General features: G+C 40.7%; 1 protein-coding gene across 1 annotated transcript in view; it reads left to right on the top strand.

Moving 5' to 3' along the window:
* The window catches only part of LOC116719800 (nodal modulator 1-like), a 40,985-nt gene extending 27,497 nt beyond the window's left edge, over positions 1-13,488 (top strand). The window contains 17 exon segments of the mRNA XM_032562503.1: positions 781-917; positions 1,623-1,710; positions 1,907-1,970; positions 2,049-2,144; positions 2,227-2,448; positions 3,527-3,609; positions 3,758-3,917; positions 4,930-5,056; positions 5,616-5,729; positions 5,811-5,938; positions 6,324-6,465; positions 6,697-6,780; positions 8,901-9,011; positions 10,078-10,179; positions 10,273-10,392; positions 10,498-10,590; positions 11,726-13,488. Of these exon segments, the coding sequence (XP_032418394.1) occupies positions 781-917; positions 1,623-1,710; positions 1,907-1,970; positions 2,049-2,144; positions 2,227-2,448; positions 3,527-3,609; positions 3,758-3,917; positions 4,930-5,056; positions 5,616-5,729; positions 5,811-5,938; positions 6,324-6,465; positions 6,697-6,780; positions 8,901-9,011; positions 10,078-10,179; positions 10,273-10,392; positions 10,498-10,590; positions 11,726-11,857 (2,003 nt within the window). The 3' untranslated portion in view covers positions 11,858-13,488.
* Positions 13,489-13,756: the final 268 nt, after the last annotated feature.

Genomic DNA, 13,756 nt, shown 5'->3' with positions numbered 1-13,756 from the left:
TTAATCATTCCTGGTTGTGGCTGAAGTTCTCTTTAAACCTCGGGAGAATAATAGGATCAGTTGGTTTGCATTGGAAAGTCAAAAAATTCAAATGAATTTGATGACATTTTTGAGTTTGACAGACAGTAAAAGCAGAAAAAAGCTGTAGAAGCCTAATTCTTTTCCTTTAACACCACTGTTCTTGTTTCAGTCAAAGAAATGAAAATCACTGTTGCATATTGGGATTTTTTGTGATATTCTTCATGAGATTTAATTATCATAATACTTAGAGGCCGTTTGTTTTCTTATAAGTGGACAAACTTCAAAGAGTTATTTTCATGCATTTGTCTTCTGTGAAAATCAATCTCTACCGTTTTTTTTTGGGGGGGGGATAGATGCTTGTTTCCTGTAAAAGTCATTCTTCCTCCTATGCGGAGCTCTCTGACTCCGCGGCTAATTATTGGGAAATCAATTTGTAATTAACACCTTTAGATCATAACTGTGCTAAAATACCAGACATGTTATCGCACAGATGGCACCTCTGGGTCTCCTGCTGCTCCATACATCTATAATCCTGTTCAGCATACAGTGTACATTCTGTTATTTGCCTGCAAGCTGTCTGCACACACAGCATCCCTGAGGTGTCTATTCTCAGTTTAGTGTTGGCAGCCCTGACTGCTGTGGTGCTTAACGTTCTTAAGCTTTTCTTAAAGATCCCTTCAGGGAGCACAGACGAGTTACTTCCGAGGACTTTTCTCAACCTTCATTTAAGTTATTTTCTCCCGCTGTTTCTGCTCCCAGTGGGTATTTCTCACGAGGAATGGTGCTGGAAGCATAAATCCCTGGAAGTGGAGGTTCTGGACTCGGATGTCTTGGGTGTCGAGTTCAGACAGATCGGCTACATCCTGCGCTGCTCCCTGTCCCACGCCATCACTTTGGTCAGTATGCAAAATAATTAATTGACTTACGATTAGTTGTCGATTAATGTTTTATTAGATTAAAGTTGGCTCCAATCAATTAACTAATAACATCTGCTTAGACCTTTTTATAATGTGTTGTAATTTGGCCTCCATTCAGAAGAGGCAGCGTCAACTTCTCAAAATTGTAAAATTGCGACATGATGGAAAGAATAAAAAAAACACGATTACAATAAGCAACGTTGATTTTGACTTGGATCACTGCATGGAGCAAATTTTTAACATTTCTTCAAGAGCAACTGCCGACATTTTGGATATCACTACGTGGGGATTTAAGTGTTTCACATATTGAATTTTTTTCAACCTATATTTTTCTATTCAGCAGAAAAATGTATAGCAAAACATAGGTTCCTGTTTTGTTGTATTTTATAAATATGTCTAAGTTTAATGAAGTGAGGAAAGCCACAGTTTTTTCTTATTCAGTCAGTATTTAATACAGCAGACAAAAAAAGTAAAAATTTAATTTTGTTTTTAAAGTATATTACTCAAAATTTATCAGGTGATGTGAAGTGAAGAGCGGTCAGCCCTCTCAATACAAGAGAAAACTCAGGTGTTTCAGAAAATGACCTCTTACCTTAGATTAACTCAGTAATCAATATTTTCCATCCCTAATCTGATTGCTCTCCCCGGAGTTTTCACAACGACTTTCCGCTTGCTTCCCCGCAGGAGTTCTTCCAGGATGGCAGCAAACCCGAGAACGTCGGCGTCTACAACCTCTCCAAAGGAGTCAATCGCTTCTGCCTCTCCAAGCCTGGTGAGTTTCTTTCTCCTGACCTCTCTTTAGCTTAACACGGCGTTAATTAGCACATGGAGGAAAATTCCACAGACCAGCAAACCTTTCCCTCGTGCATAGTCGCAGTGCAGCATTTTGACCTAAAAGGTTTGTGTCAGGCTTAGCTAAATATAAAACTGGAACAAAGTGATTAATCACATAGAAATGGTTTGTCCAGGTGTTTACAAAGTCACCCCCCGCTCCTGCCATCAGTTCGAGCAGGACTTCTACACCTATGATACGTAAGTAAAAGTGCGCCGCTCCCGTTTATTTAACAGCTTGAACAAAGTGTCATTGTAAACGTTCCTGCTTCTCTGCAGCTCGGCCCCCAGCATCCTGACGCTCACCGCCGTGCGCCATCACATGACGGGGCTCATCACCACAGACAAGATGCTGGACGTCACAGTCACCATCAAGTAAACCAAGAAGCCTCGGGCTGCTACGTTTCTATTCGTCTGAGCGTCCATTAAACGGTTCCGTTCCTTCCCCCCCGCTCAGGTCGTCCATCGAGAGCGAGCCAGCGCTGGTGCTCGGCCCGCTGCGCAGCCTGGAGGAGCAGCGGCAGGAGCAGCAGCTGCAGGAGATCCAGCTGCGGCGGCAGGAACGAGAGCGGCGAGCGGCCGAGGAGCAGGGCGGCGCCAGAGACGACAGTCCTCCCATCTTGGAGAAGGCCGACGAACTGGCGGGCCCGTTTCACTACGAGTTCTCCTACTGGGCCAGGTCCGTTCACGCATTCCCTCAGGGGATGATCTAGATCACGGGTCTGAAACCTTTACAAACCCAATACACGTTGCCCCCTCAGTCCAGCTAAATAAAACTCGCAACTGATATATAGCATTTTGTGAAAAAATCTTTAATATATACTACAGAAATTTGTGGTCATTTTTAAAGAGCCATCGTTTTATTTCTGTTTTTAAAATAAATTAAAAAACTAACAAAAAGAGAATTGATACGTTTTCTTCTGTGGGATGTTTGTGGAAAATGGTGCAAACCAAAAAAAAAAACACTTAGTTTCCAGCGTAATGATGAGGAAAAAGATTATAAATATTATCATCCTTTTCTTGTGCCATTCTGCTGTGAAAATTTAATTCAGGATTTATTTCATGCAAAAAATAATAATTTGTTATAGTTATATATTTTTTTAAATTGTTGGTTCTGTACTTATTTAGCCAGACTGTGGAAGGTCCAAAGAGCCATTTGCGGCTCTGGAGCCACAGGTACCAGACCTCGGATCTAGCTGCTCTGTCTGTGATTACATTCACTTTTTGTTGTTGTTTTTCTTTGTTTTCTTGTGTTAATATGTGACCTGAGGCAGATTTTCAGTTCTGACTGAATTATAAAATAATCTTTACTATATCTTCTGTGAGAGAAGTCAGACTCGGCAGGTGGAATTAATATGAAATCAAAACTTGACAAAAGACCGAAGATTTTATCTCTAAATCTGAACAAATCTCACTAAGTGGGCACGTTATAGTTCTTTTCGTGAGGTTTCTACGTGTAGATTTGTTTTTTAGTAATATCAATGACGTAAAGCCAGATTCCCTTTCGTTTTCACTCGGTGAGCGGTGATGCACATTTGAAAGTGTTTGAAAAAATTTTTCTCTACCAACAGTTTAATCTACACAAGCAGAAATTATTTAACGGCTTTTTTTTTTCTCAACGTTGCACACGTGCAACAACGTACGCCACCTGTAATTTCACAAAATTGGAATCCTTGCATCCATTAAAAGAAACCACCTGATCTGTCTTAAAATAAATAAACCTGTGTGCGATGAGCTGAGCTAATATTTCCTTGCAGGGCTGGAGAGAAGATCACAGTCACTCCCTCCTCCAAGGAGCTGCTGTTCTACCCGCCTGAAGTGGAAGCAACTATAACAGGGGGTAGGAGATTTTTCACACACTGAAATTAAGTCAGACATGTACTAAGCAGGTCTAAATTTAGGATTCACATTAACTATGAATAAGTAGGTTTGTCCTAATCTTTGCTTGTATCAGAAGAACCCCTCTCTTTGTCTATCTCTCTCGTCAGAAACGTGCCCCGGTCGCCTGGTGGACATCGTTGGACGCGCTGGCCTCTTCTTAGAGGGCAGAGTGTCTCCGGAGCTCCAAGGTGTGGAAATATCCATCACAGAGAGAGGCGCTTCTGTGCCGCTCATTACTGTGGCCACTAATGAGATGGGAGCCTACAGGTATGAAAATCCAGACAGATAAATGGACTGCATTAAAATTTCAGTGAGGATGTTCAGGACTTTTGGGCCGACGCTGCCTGTGGCTTTCGCTTGAAAACGGATGGACTCTTGCTGGCGTCACGCCTTGTGTGCGCCTCTGATGGGGCCCTCTGGATGTTTATTGTCATCAGAGGATATGTGCAGTGTTGCAGCCATGCATAAAGCAAGACATTACGCTTCCGAATCCAGACATCTGGTTAAAGGCTAAACATCAAATATAATGTAGTCATGGATATAAACTCCGTGGTAACGTTTGAGGGATTTAATGGAACCGTTGAGCCGAAATTCTGTCTCATTTATTCAAATTAGGTGTTTTTGAAGTAGAAGAACGTGGTAAAACATGATCGATGGGAAAATGAAGCCTTTTTAAACTGTTTTTCAAAGTGAGGCCACCAGGGGGCGCCGGGGCAGCCTCAGAACGCTGGAGTGAAGAAAAAGAAATAGGACCAAAAATCAAATTTATTCCTCAATCATATATTTTTTAAATATTTTTTTTCCATATAAAGTTTTCTGTTTTTAGTCATTCAAAAATATAAGTGGGAATAATTTATTGAACTATTATTTGCCATGCTCATTCTTCTGATTGGCTGCCAGTCAAATTCATCAAGCCGCATTTCAGTTCAGCGCATATTTACTTGTTACTCAGCCTTCCTGTTTTCATCAGCGTCACTTAGCCTTCCTGTTCCCTTTAACATTATTTAGCCTTCCTGTTTCCGTCAGCATTACTTAGCCTTCCTGTTTCCATCAGTATTACATAGCCTTCCTGTTTTCGTCAGCATTACTTACGGTAGTCTTCCTGTTTTTGTTAGCGTCACTTAGCCTTCCTGTTTCTGTCGGCATTACTTAGCCTTCCTGTTTCCGTTAGCGTCACTTAGCCGTTCTGTTTCTGGCAGCGTCACTTAGCCTGTTTCCGTCAGCATTACTTAGCCTTCCTGTTTCCATCAGAGTTACTTAGTCCTTCTGTTTCCGTCAGTGTGGGCCCGCTCCACAGCGACCGGCTGTACGACATCAAGGCTAGTAAGGAGGGCTTTGTCCTGAGTCCAGTGGAGGGAACCCCAGGAGACTTCAAGGCGTTTGCTCTGGCAGGTGTCACCTTCAAGGTACATGCGACCGTCGTCTGCACACTTTATAACAACTTTACATCCAAGGGATCACAAGCCCCGCTCACACTGTCTCCACTCAGCCTGTTTTCATCTTTACCAGCCCAGACTGATCTTGCTGGTTTTAAGTGAATATGAAATGTCAGAATCAAAAGCTTCTGTTCATGTTTTTCTTTCTGAAAGTGTAATTAAGAGAGAAGATTACTCACAGATGGTTCAAACCGGGGGTTTTTTCCCGCTCTGTGCTCTTGGCCTTTATCCTGCCTTTTGTTAAAAGGTTCCGTACTGTACAAATTGGTATTAGTCTCCCTTTCTGACTAAGTGATAAATGGCTCCGCCGTCAGTTCCACACCATTGATGCACAGTTTGGTGCCCTTGGTTATCCTTCACTTGCACATCCTCTTTTTAAATAAAACATCTGTGACATGAAATTGAACAGCCAGCTTGATTACACCCACAGTACCCACAATGTCTTTATGTTTCAGGGACATTTTTGTATGTGTAAAACATGAAAGAATCTGAGTATTTTTTTTCTAAAGATATTCCATCTTTCCTGAAGATAATATCAGAGGATGGACAGCCGCTCTCTGGAGTGCTTCTGTCTCTGAGTGGAGGGCATTTCCGTTCCAACCTTTTGACCCAGGACACCGGTCTTCTCACCTTCAACAACCTGGTGAGCAAACAGCTCAGAAAGCAATATAAAGTTTCCTTTTTTTTTCCCCCCAGTTTGAAATAACCTTGCTTTTCTCTCCAGAGTCCAGGCCAGTACTACTTCAAGCCGATGATGAAGGAGTTCCGTTTTGAGCCGGCGTCTCAAATGATCACGGTGGAGGAGGGTCAAAACCTGAGCATCGATATTACGGGCATCAAGACCGCTTACAGGTACACACACACTGATTTATAGAGAGCAATGCAGAAACATTTATAAATAAAGTCAAGTCCAAATAACTCTTCTGAAGTCACTTGATCAGTAAGCAGAGTTCACACCTCTGTAACTTAATCTTTCGCACCACTCTTTTCAGATTTTATTTTGAAAATATTTTTCATTTAACTTCCACTTTACAATATGCACTTCTTTTGTATTCGCTTATCATAAAAATCTCAATAAAACAAAACAAAGTCAGTGGTTGTGACGTCTGTGAAATGCGGACAGCTTCAATGGGTATGAAAACTGTTGCGCGACGCCGTACTTTGTTATTTTTATTTTTTTTTAGAAACTCGTCCAATTGTGTGTTCCACATGTGTGTTCTTGTGCTTTCGCCTCCAGCTGCTACGGAGCGGTGCAGTCCCTGAGCGGCGACGCGGAGCGAGACGTGGCCGTGGAGGCGGTGGGTCAGGGAGAATGCAGCCTCTACAGCGAGGACACCGTCACAGACGAGGAGGGTCGATTCAGACTCAGGGGTCTGCTGGTGAGAGAAGGTTTTAAACCTTAGGGGGGGGGTTGAATTATCCCATACTCCAGATGCAAAAACACTGCGATTTGACCTCGCTAAATATAAAGTGTAGGTGGTATTTGAGGCAGGCATGAAGGGCCGAGTTAAATTGAAACAGTCGATTGTTGCATTTTATTTGTAGCTAAGCTTTTAGGCTGTTTTATTTAACACCTTGCATGACTAAATGTTTGTGTTGTTTTCTTTCAGCCGGGGTGTAAATATCTGATACAGCTTCGAGCCGAGGGCAACGACCACATAGAGAGGGCTCTGCCTCAGCACAGAGCGATAGAGGTAGGTAGCAAGAGGACAACATCCTCAACAAATCATAAGCTTTTTAATAATGGACAGTGAGTGGTAAATATATTCATCATAAAGAACAAAAAAGCAAAAGTGCAAACCAAAAGATGTCCTGTTTAATGATCGAGATCAAATAATGTCCAGATGCTATAATTCAATATGTTGTGAATTTAACTGAGAGCAAACAAGATAAACAAGTATGTGTGTGTGCATATGTGTGTGCATATATTAGAGACGTGCGGTGAGGTTCATAGTTGGTGAGGCACTGACTTAATCATAATCATATTTACAAATATAGACCCCCTGCATAAGGAAATTTCACGCATGCGGACAAAGCTGGAGGGCAAAAAGACAATTCTTTTACATGTCATGTATAGCCGCGCTGCCGCCGTAGAATAATTCAGTTAACTCAATCAAACTTGGACATTTAGATATTATTAATTTCGTGCTGTGCTCCACAGCAAAGGGAAAAACAATTAAAGTACAACTCAAAACCTCTTCTTTCTCGCTCTCTGTAAAAGCACAGATATGCGCAGACTCGTTGCCATAGCAACTGACAACAACGCCACAAAAAAAACACTGAAATATTTCCCACACAAAGAGCAGAACATTTGAGGTGTATGGTTTTAGGCTTAATGTTTATTTTGTGATTATTAAGTGATTGCTGTGGTAAGGGGAGAAAACTATAAATATATCGCTGCACTTGAATTTACTGTATGGCTAGCTCCGTGGCTAGCTCGCTGTTACTGTCTCTTACTCTGCAGTTGCGGAGTCACAATATGACTCCGCATTTCATTTCATTTCATTTCATTTCATTTCATTTCATTTCATTACAATGTCTGGGATCATGAGCGCCCCCTGCCATGAGGCAAGAGAACTGCCTGCCTCAACTTAAATCTGTTCTCTTCCGTTTCTGATCTCTCCTCAGCACACGAAACACGTTACACACATAGTTGGTGACAAAAAACACTGTAGATTATATACATAAGCTAAATTATGGAAAATCAGTTCATACATTAAATGTTTTTTAGCCATTTTAGTGGTGACGTACAGACAGGAGGATCATGCTCTCATAGAATGGACCTTACCAAGCTCCGCCCACAACCGGCCCACGTGACCGCAAGTCTCACAAACAAAGCCTCGCGGCGCGTTGTTTCTATGTAAACGTGACTCGATTAGTGCGTTGTTTCTATGTAAACATGACTCGATTAGTTCATCATTTCTACCGGATTTTCACAATATATCAGCTACTACAATGGACAGAGGAACTAACAAGTTCATGTCATCATCTGGGAGGAGGTTACTGGTTTACCAGTAACCCAGTAATATATATATATATATATATATGTGTGTGTGTGTGTTGTACAGATTGACACATCTGGTTGATACAGATGGAGACTTTTTAATCTTAATGAATAAATGAATAAAATTTATTCAGGATTTTGCTACTTTTAGTACAATATAGTAAGATATTTGATTGCAGTTCACTTTACACTCATCAAAAGTTTATTTTTTTCTTGTTTGAGTACCTTAGCAGAAGCTTGAGTAACTTGATTGTTACAGATTATTCTGATTTCTTTTTATTTTAAAACTTCCTTATCTCTAGACTGCAGGTCAAACTTTGTATTAGTTCCTGCTTACACCTAAAGTGCTGAAAGTTTCCAGAGCTGCGATAAATACGTAATACTGTCTTTTCATTTATTAATTGAACTGTTAGACTGATTATGCAAAGAAAGTTGGAGAAGGGTATGGAAAGTTTGGTAATTGAATTGTTGAAATGACTGTGAGAACCCTGTGATTATGACTTGTTATCAGCCTCATCACGTGGACCTTTTTTTTTTTTTGTTCGCTGAACAAAAACAGCGCTAATCCGCTCCCCAACCAAATTCTAACCTACAATTTTATAATTTCATCTCGTCTGAAAAGCTGCAATCCACCTAATCTCTCTTGCGAGGCAGGAAATGCCTTAATTCCCCTTTAATTCTCTGTTATTATCGCACCATGTGACCTTAACAAAAGGTTTTCCTCAGTTCACTTTTTCTTTTCTTTTCTTTTCTTTTTTTTAAAGCATGCACGGCTCGTACTGTTAGATTAAGCTGCGTGTTTCCTATCAGGTCGGGAGCAGCGACATTGACGGGGTCAACATCATCGCCTTCAGACAGATCAATCAGTTCGACCTCAGCGGGAACATCATTACGTCTCCTGAACATCTCCCGACGCTCTCGGTAGGACTTGTACTCCCTGATGTTTGGTCTGTTTTGCTACTTTCTGGAAATCTCTGGAACAGTTTTTAGCAGACGTTTACGCTCACCACTCGCATGAATGTCGTATTAGTCACGTTCCAAGCTGTGCCAAGCCGGGCTTGTACTTAGTATTGTCATTTCCTGGTTGACTGATGAGCTTCAATAAAATACATGGAGGCTCAAATTTATGCATACCGCCCAATAAACTTTCAATAGAGTCGAGGTTGGTGCTTTATCATTAGTCTGGCCTTTGGTGTTCCAGGTGTTTTAGTTCATGATGGGACTGAGCAATGAATCAATAACAATGTATATTGCAGTAGACATGTGATCAATATCAATAGAAAATACATTTGAAAGAGTGTTCAATAATGTCACTTGACTCCAGAACCCCACAGCATTCTGGGAGATGTAGGCAGAGGAAAGGGTTAACCTTCTCAACTCCTCGCTCCCAGCTAAGCAAGGTGGGTGGCATCAACTTAACTTGCTCACTCTTTGGTTACCTAGCAACAACCTGTAGAGAAACTTGCGCATCAGCAGTTTCATGTTTCGCCACCGTGCCTCATAACTGCTTAAAAATAAAAGACTAAAAAACGTGGAGTGACGGGAGGAAATGAGTAGAGCTGCTCAGGACCAGTTTGGTAATATTTCAGATTATTTAAAACAAAAAACAAATCAATAATTATCGATATCAACTGATATGAAACACTTGTATCGCGATGATTTTCAGCCATATTTCCCAGCCTCGACATATATGTCGTAAAACTTCAATGACCAATTAATTTTACAGCTACAGATTGCTGTCCCAACATAACAATGAAGCCAAAACCCCCAAATCACAGCAGCTGCATGTTGGCTTCCAGAAACGGCCTCCCAAGAGCACTGCAGTGAAAATTTGTTGTGCAAGTTTAAATACCAAGAAACCAAGCAGTTTCAGAAAATTCCCATTCTGCAGAGAAGACGAAACATTTCTGCACCAAATTCTGGGTTTTTGTTTTATAACCACACCAGCATCTAAAAGCTTATAGCTAATGTTTTTCTCTGTCACCAGGTGAAGCTGTTCAAGAGCGACAATCTGGACAATCCGATCAACAGCGTCTCTCTTGGACAGTCTCTCTTCTTCCACTTCCCCCCTCTGGATAGGGACAGCGAGGTATCGACTTAATTGCTTATTCCTACTAATTATATGAGCGCCTTATGCAGTTTATGACCTGTACACCCAATCTGTGATTTTTGTCTTTTGCAGAGCTACGTGCTCATGCTGTACTCCACCCTGTCCCGCTCCCAGTACGATTTCACTCTGCCTCAGGTCTCCTTCACTTCCACTGGATACCACAAGCACGTCACCCTCACCTTCAACCCCACTGTAAGAAACAGAGAAACAAAACTCCCATTTTCCCAACGTCATCTTAATCTTTGACATGCTGTCAGTTCTGATTTGGCTGTTTCTCTCCTCCGTTTGTCTGTGCAGCGCAAAGTGCCCGACCAGGATGTTGCACAAGGCTCCTACATCGCTCTGCCTCTCACCTTGCTCCTGCTGATAGCGGCGTACAACCACGAGAAGGTAGCCGTCAAACCAGACCTCATCCAGGCTCCCTGTTCACACTGATTTTCTTTCCTCACTTTTTACATTTATAAATCTTGTACTGACTTTAGTTTGCGTGGAGAAGACAGCAACATTAGCACTTCATGACAGAAGTCAGGGATAACAACACAGGATAAAAAAAACACAAGAAAGCCTAGAGCTTATTTCCAGTTTGGTCCTTTGCAGCCATAAAACTCATAACTCAATGTTTTTGCCAAAACATTAAAAAAAATTAGCTGGAATGAGAAAAAACATGAAATTAGGTAAGGAAGTAGGCAAAAATGTTTCTTTCTCAATTCCTTGTGTTCTATTTTCCTTCCTCTTATGTATCCTTGCCTTCTTCCTCTTGTCCTCTTTTATTTTATCCCTTATGTCCTCATATCTTCTTTTTCTTCTTTCTTGTATCCCTTTGTCTCTTGTGTCCTACATCTCCTCCATTCTGGTCTTTCTTTTCCTTGTGGACTTCTACCTTCCTATCTGCATGTCTATCCTTTGTTTTGGGTGTACTTCCTTTACCTTCTTTCTTATAGTTTTACTCTTCTTTTCTCATGTCCTTATTTTCTTTTTTCCTTCCACCTTCCTTTCTTCCCTTTCTTCCTGCCCTTGATTTGTCCAGTTTCCATTTTTAAAACTTATCCAGTGTAGGAAAATGTGCCCTGAATTCATGGTAAACTTTGGTATTTTGACATTTTTTACAAGAAAATACGCAGCTACACTACAAAAAACAACGTTATATAGATTATTAAGCAGAATTTTAACATAGATAATGTGTTTCTCTACTCTTAACTGATGTGATTAATAATATTCTCTAAATAAAGATACACACATGGATTTTTAGCATCCAGTAAAGTTTTTAAAAAAGCCTTTAATGTAGTACCTTTTAGATAACGTAATCATTTTGGCCATTTTAAATTGACTTAAATTAATAACCTTTTTAAGCCAATGATATATTTATTTGCCAGTAATGCGAAAAGTCCTTTTGGGCAGAATATCCTTCACCCTCAAGATCAAACCCCAGTCTGGAAGTCAGATTGCCGTTAATAAGAATTTTCAATTTTCTACTTCTTCTAATTAATTGCACAGATGCACTGAAACATTTTTTATTTTTTTTTAGGTGATTCCCCTCCTGATGCAGCTCATGAGCCGCTTCCAGGGAGTGAGGAGTATGGCCCAGGCCAGCGCCGACAGCGCTGCGCTGGATGAAGCCAAACGTCAGGCCAAGAGACAGAAAGCCAGGCGCACGTGAGGCGGGCCCCGCCCACACGCCTTCATCCCCTAAACTGATCACTAGCGATTGGTGACCTCAGAAACCGAAGAGGACACACTGCACCGGCGTTTACATCCGAAGCGTTGGCGTGCTAGTGAACTGTTTAGCATGACAAGGTGTAATTAATAAAAGCAAAACATCTGAAAAAAAAAAACACAAAAAAAAGCTCGATATGCATTACCACCACCTTGTCAGCCAATCAGATTCACTGGACTGAAATATGAAGTTTTGATTTGTTTGTTTTTTTTTCCTACAAGAGGGATTGCCCAGTATATCTGATCACATTTGTAAGAAAACCATTTTTTTATACGTTTGTAATTTCTCAAGGTCAACATGTGTGTTTGAAAGCTCTTACCTGCCTCTTACATCGGGCCTCAATCTGTTTAGGAGGCTCAGATGTCGCGTGTCTGTTGGGGCTGATGTCAGTTCAGATACAACACAGTTGTTTTAATCTGAATCAAATCATTTCATTTCTGTAGCTGTGACTCCAAGTGTTTTGCTTAAACGGCTATCAAGTCCTCTAAAATACTGTAACGCTCCACCGCTGATGGTGTTCTCGTCTCCGAAGCAAAGTCGACCTTCGCTTGAAGTCCAGTTCTTGAAACGGCTCAGGATGGGAGGGATGAACAGAATGCTGGACATTTTCTGTGTTTCTTTTTTTTAATTATTTGTGTGTGGATATTTTTATTAAATAACAGGTTGGGGCAGCGGGATATGGGGACTAATGGCTGATTAATTTATTAACATGTTTAATCGGATGTAAATGATGACTAGCTTCCTTTTCGGTGCAGTTTGTGTGTGATAATCTAGTTTTAAATAAGATCAATGAAGAGTTATCTATTACAGCGAGTTAATGTGAACCTCTACAAATGGCCTGTCACAACAATGAGTCAGAATAGGGAACGATTAGAAACAGCTCAGCTCAGAGCTGGGAAGAGCTTTGAAGCTCAGTGACTTTTCTGTTTTGAATTTATTTGCTGTCTGGTGAGGCTCACGTCACTCGAGGATGAATCCTGCTGAGCCATATTTAGACAGCTGGTTGAGAAGACGGGAAGGGGAGTGATTATAGCTTTCATTTGTTCACAGTCTTCTATTTTTCATTTTGGTTTGTTTTGACAAAATTAATAAAGTTTGACTGAAAAGAGATTAACTGGACTGTTTTACTGCTTTCCCTGTTGAGGGCAGTGTTATTCCAGTTGTCATATGCTCAGAAAGTTCCCTGGATTCAGCTTCTTATTGTTTGGCCGTGCTATTTTATAAATTTTCTCCTTTTTACACAGTTTCTTTTCCTGATGTGTTGTTTCTCAAAGAAAGTCCAGGTCAGGTTGATTGTTTGCTAGGAGGCTAAAATGTCGTATCATTAACTTGCAGTTGGACTAAAATCCCCCACAGATGTAACTTCCCTCTGTCATCTGTTTTCATCCTGAACAACAAGAAGCATGGATTGTGAAATGAAATGCAGAACAGGCCAGTGGATTGAACCGTTTAAGTGACGATGCAGAAAAATTTTTGCTAATATTTTTAGCATCTGAAGAACTCTCAGATTTATCAATTGTTTGCTTTTAGTGTGATTTTTCAGTCTGAATAAATGTAGTGTGAAGATAATCTAATTCATTTCTTAAAATTGTGAAACATTTTCTTTTTAAAAGTCTGAGGGATTTCCTTCAGATACTGGAAATGAATTCCTCTCTTTTAGTGTTGCGTTTGAACGATGAGACAGATTAAAACTTTAACACAGATGGAGTTCAATTCCAAGTTAGAAAAAAGGTCTTGATCCACTAAGAAAGACAAATGTAAAGTATATACAATGGTTACAGTTCTACAGTAAGCTTTGATTAACTGGGAAACCATTATAAAAGCCTATTTTTCTCCTGTGTA

This window comes from Xiphophorus hellerii, chromosome 5 (assembly GCF_003331165.1).
Source record: "Xiphophorus hellerii strain 12219 chromosome 5, Xiphophorus_hellerii-4.1, whole genome shotgun sequence".
NCBI classification, from domain to species: Eukaryota; Metazoa; Chordata; class Actinopteri; order Cyprinodontiformes; family Poeciliidae; genus Xiphophorus; species Xiphophorus hellerii.
Note: the sequence above shows the minus strand (reverse complement) of the source record. Positions and strands in the feature narration are given on the sequence as shown.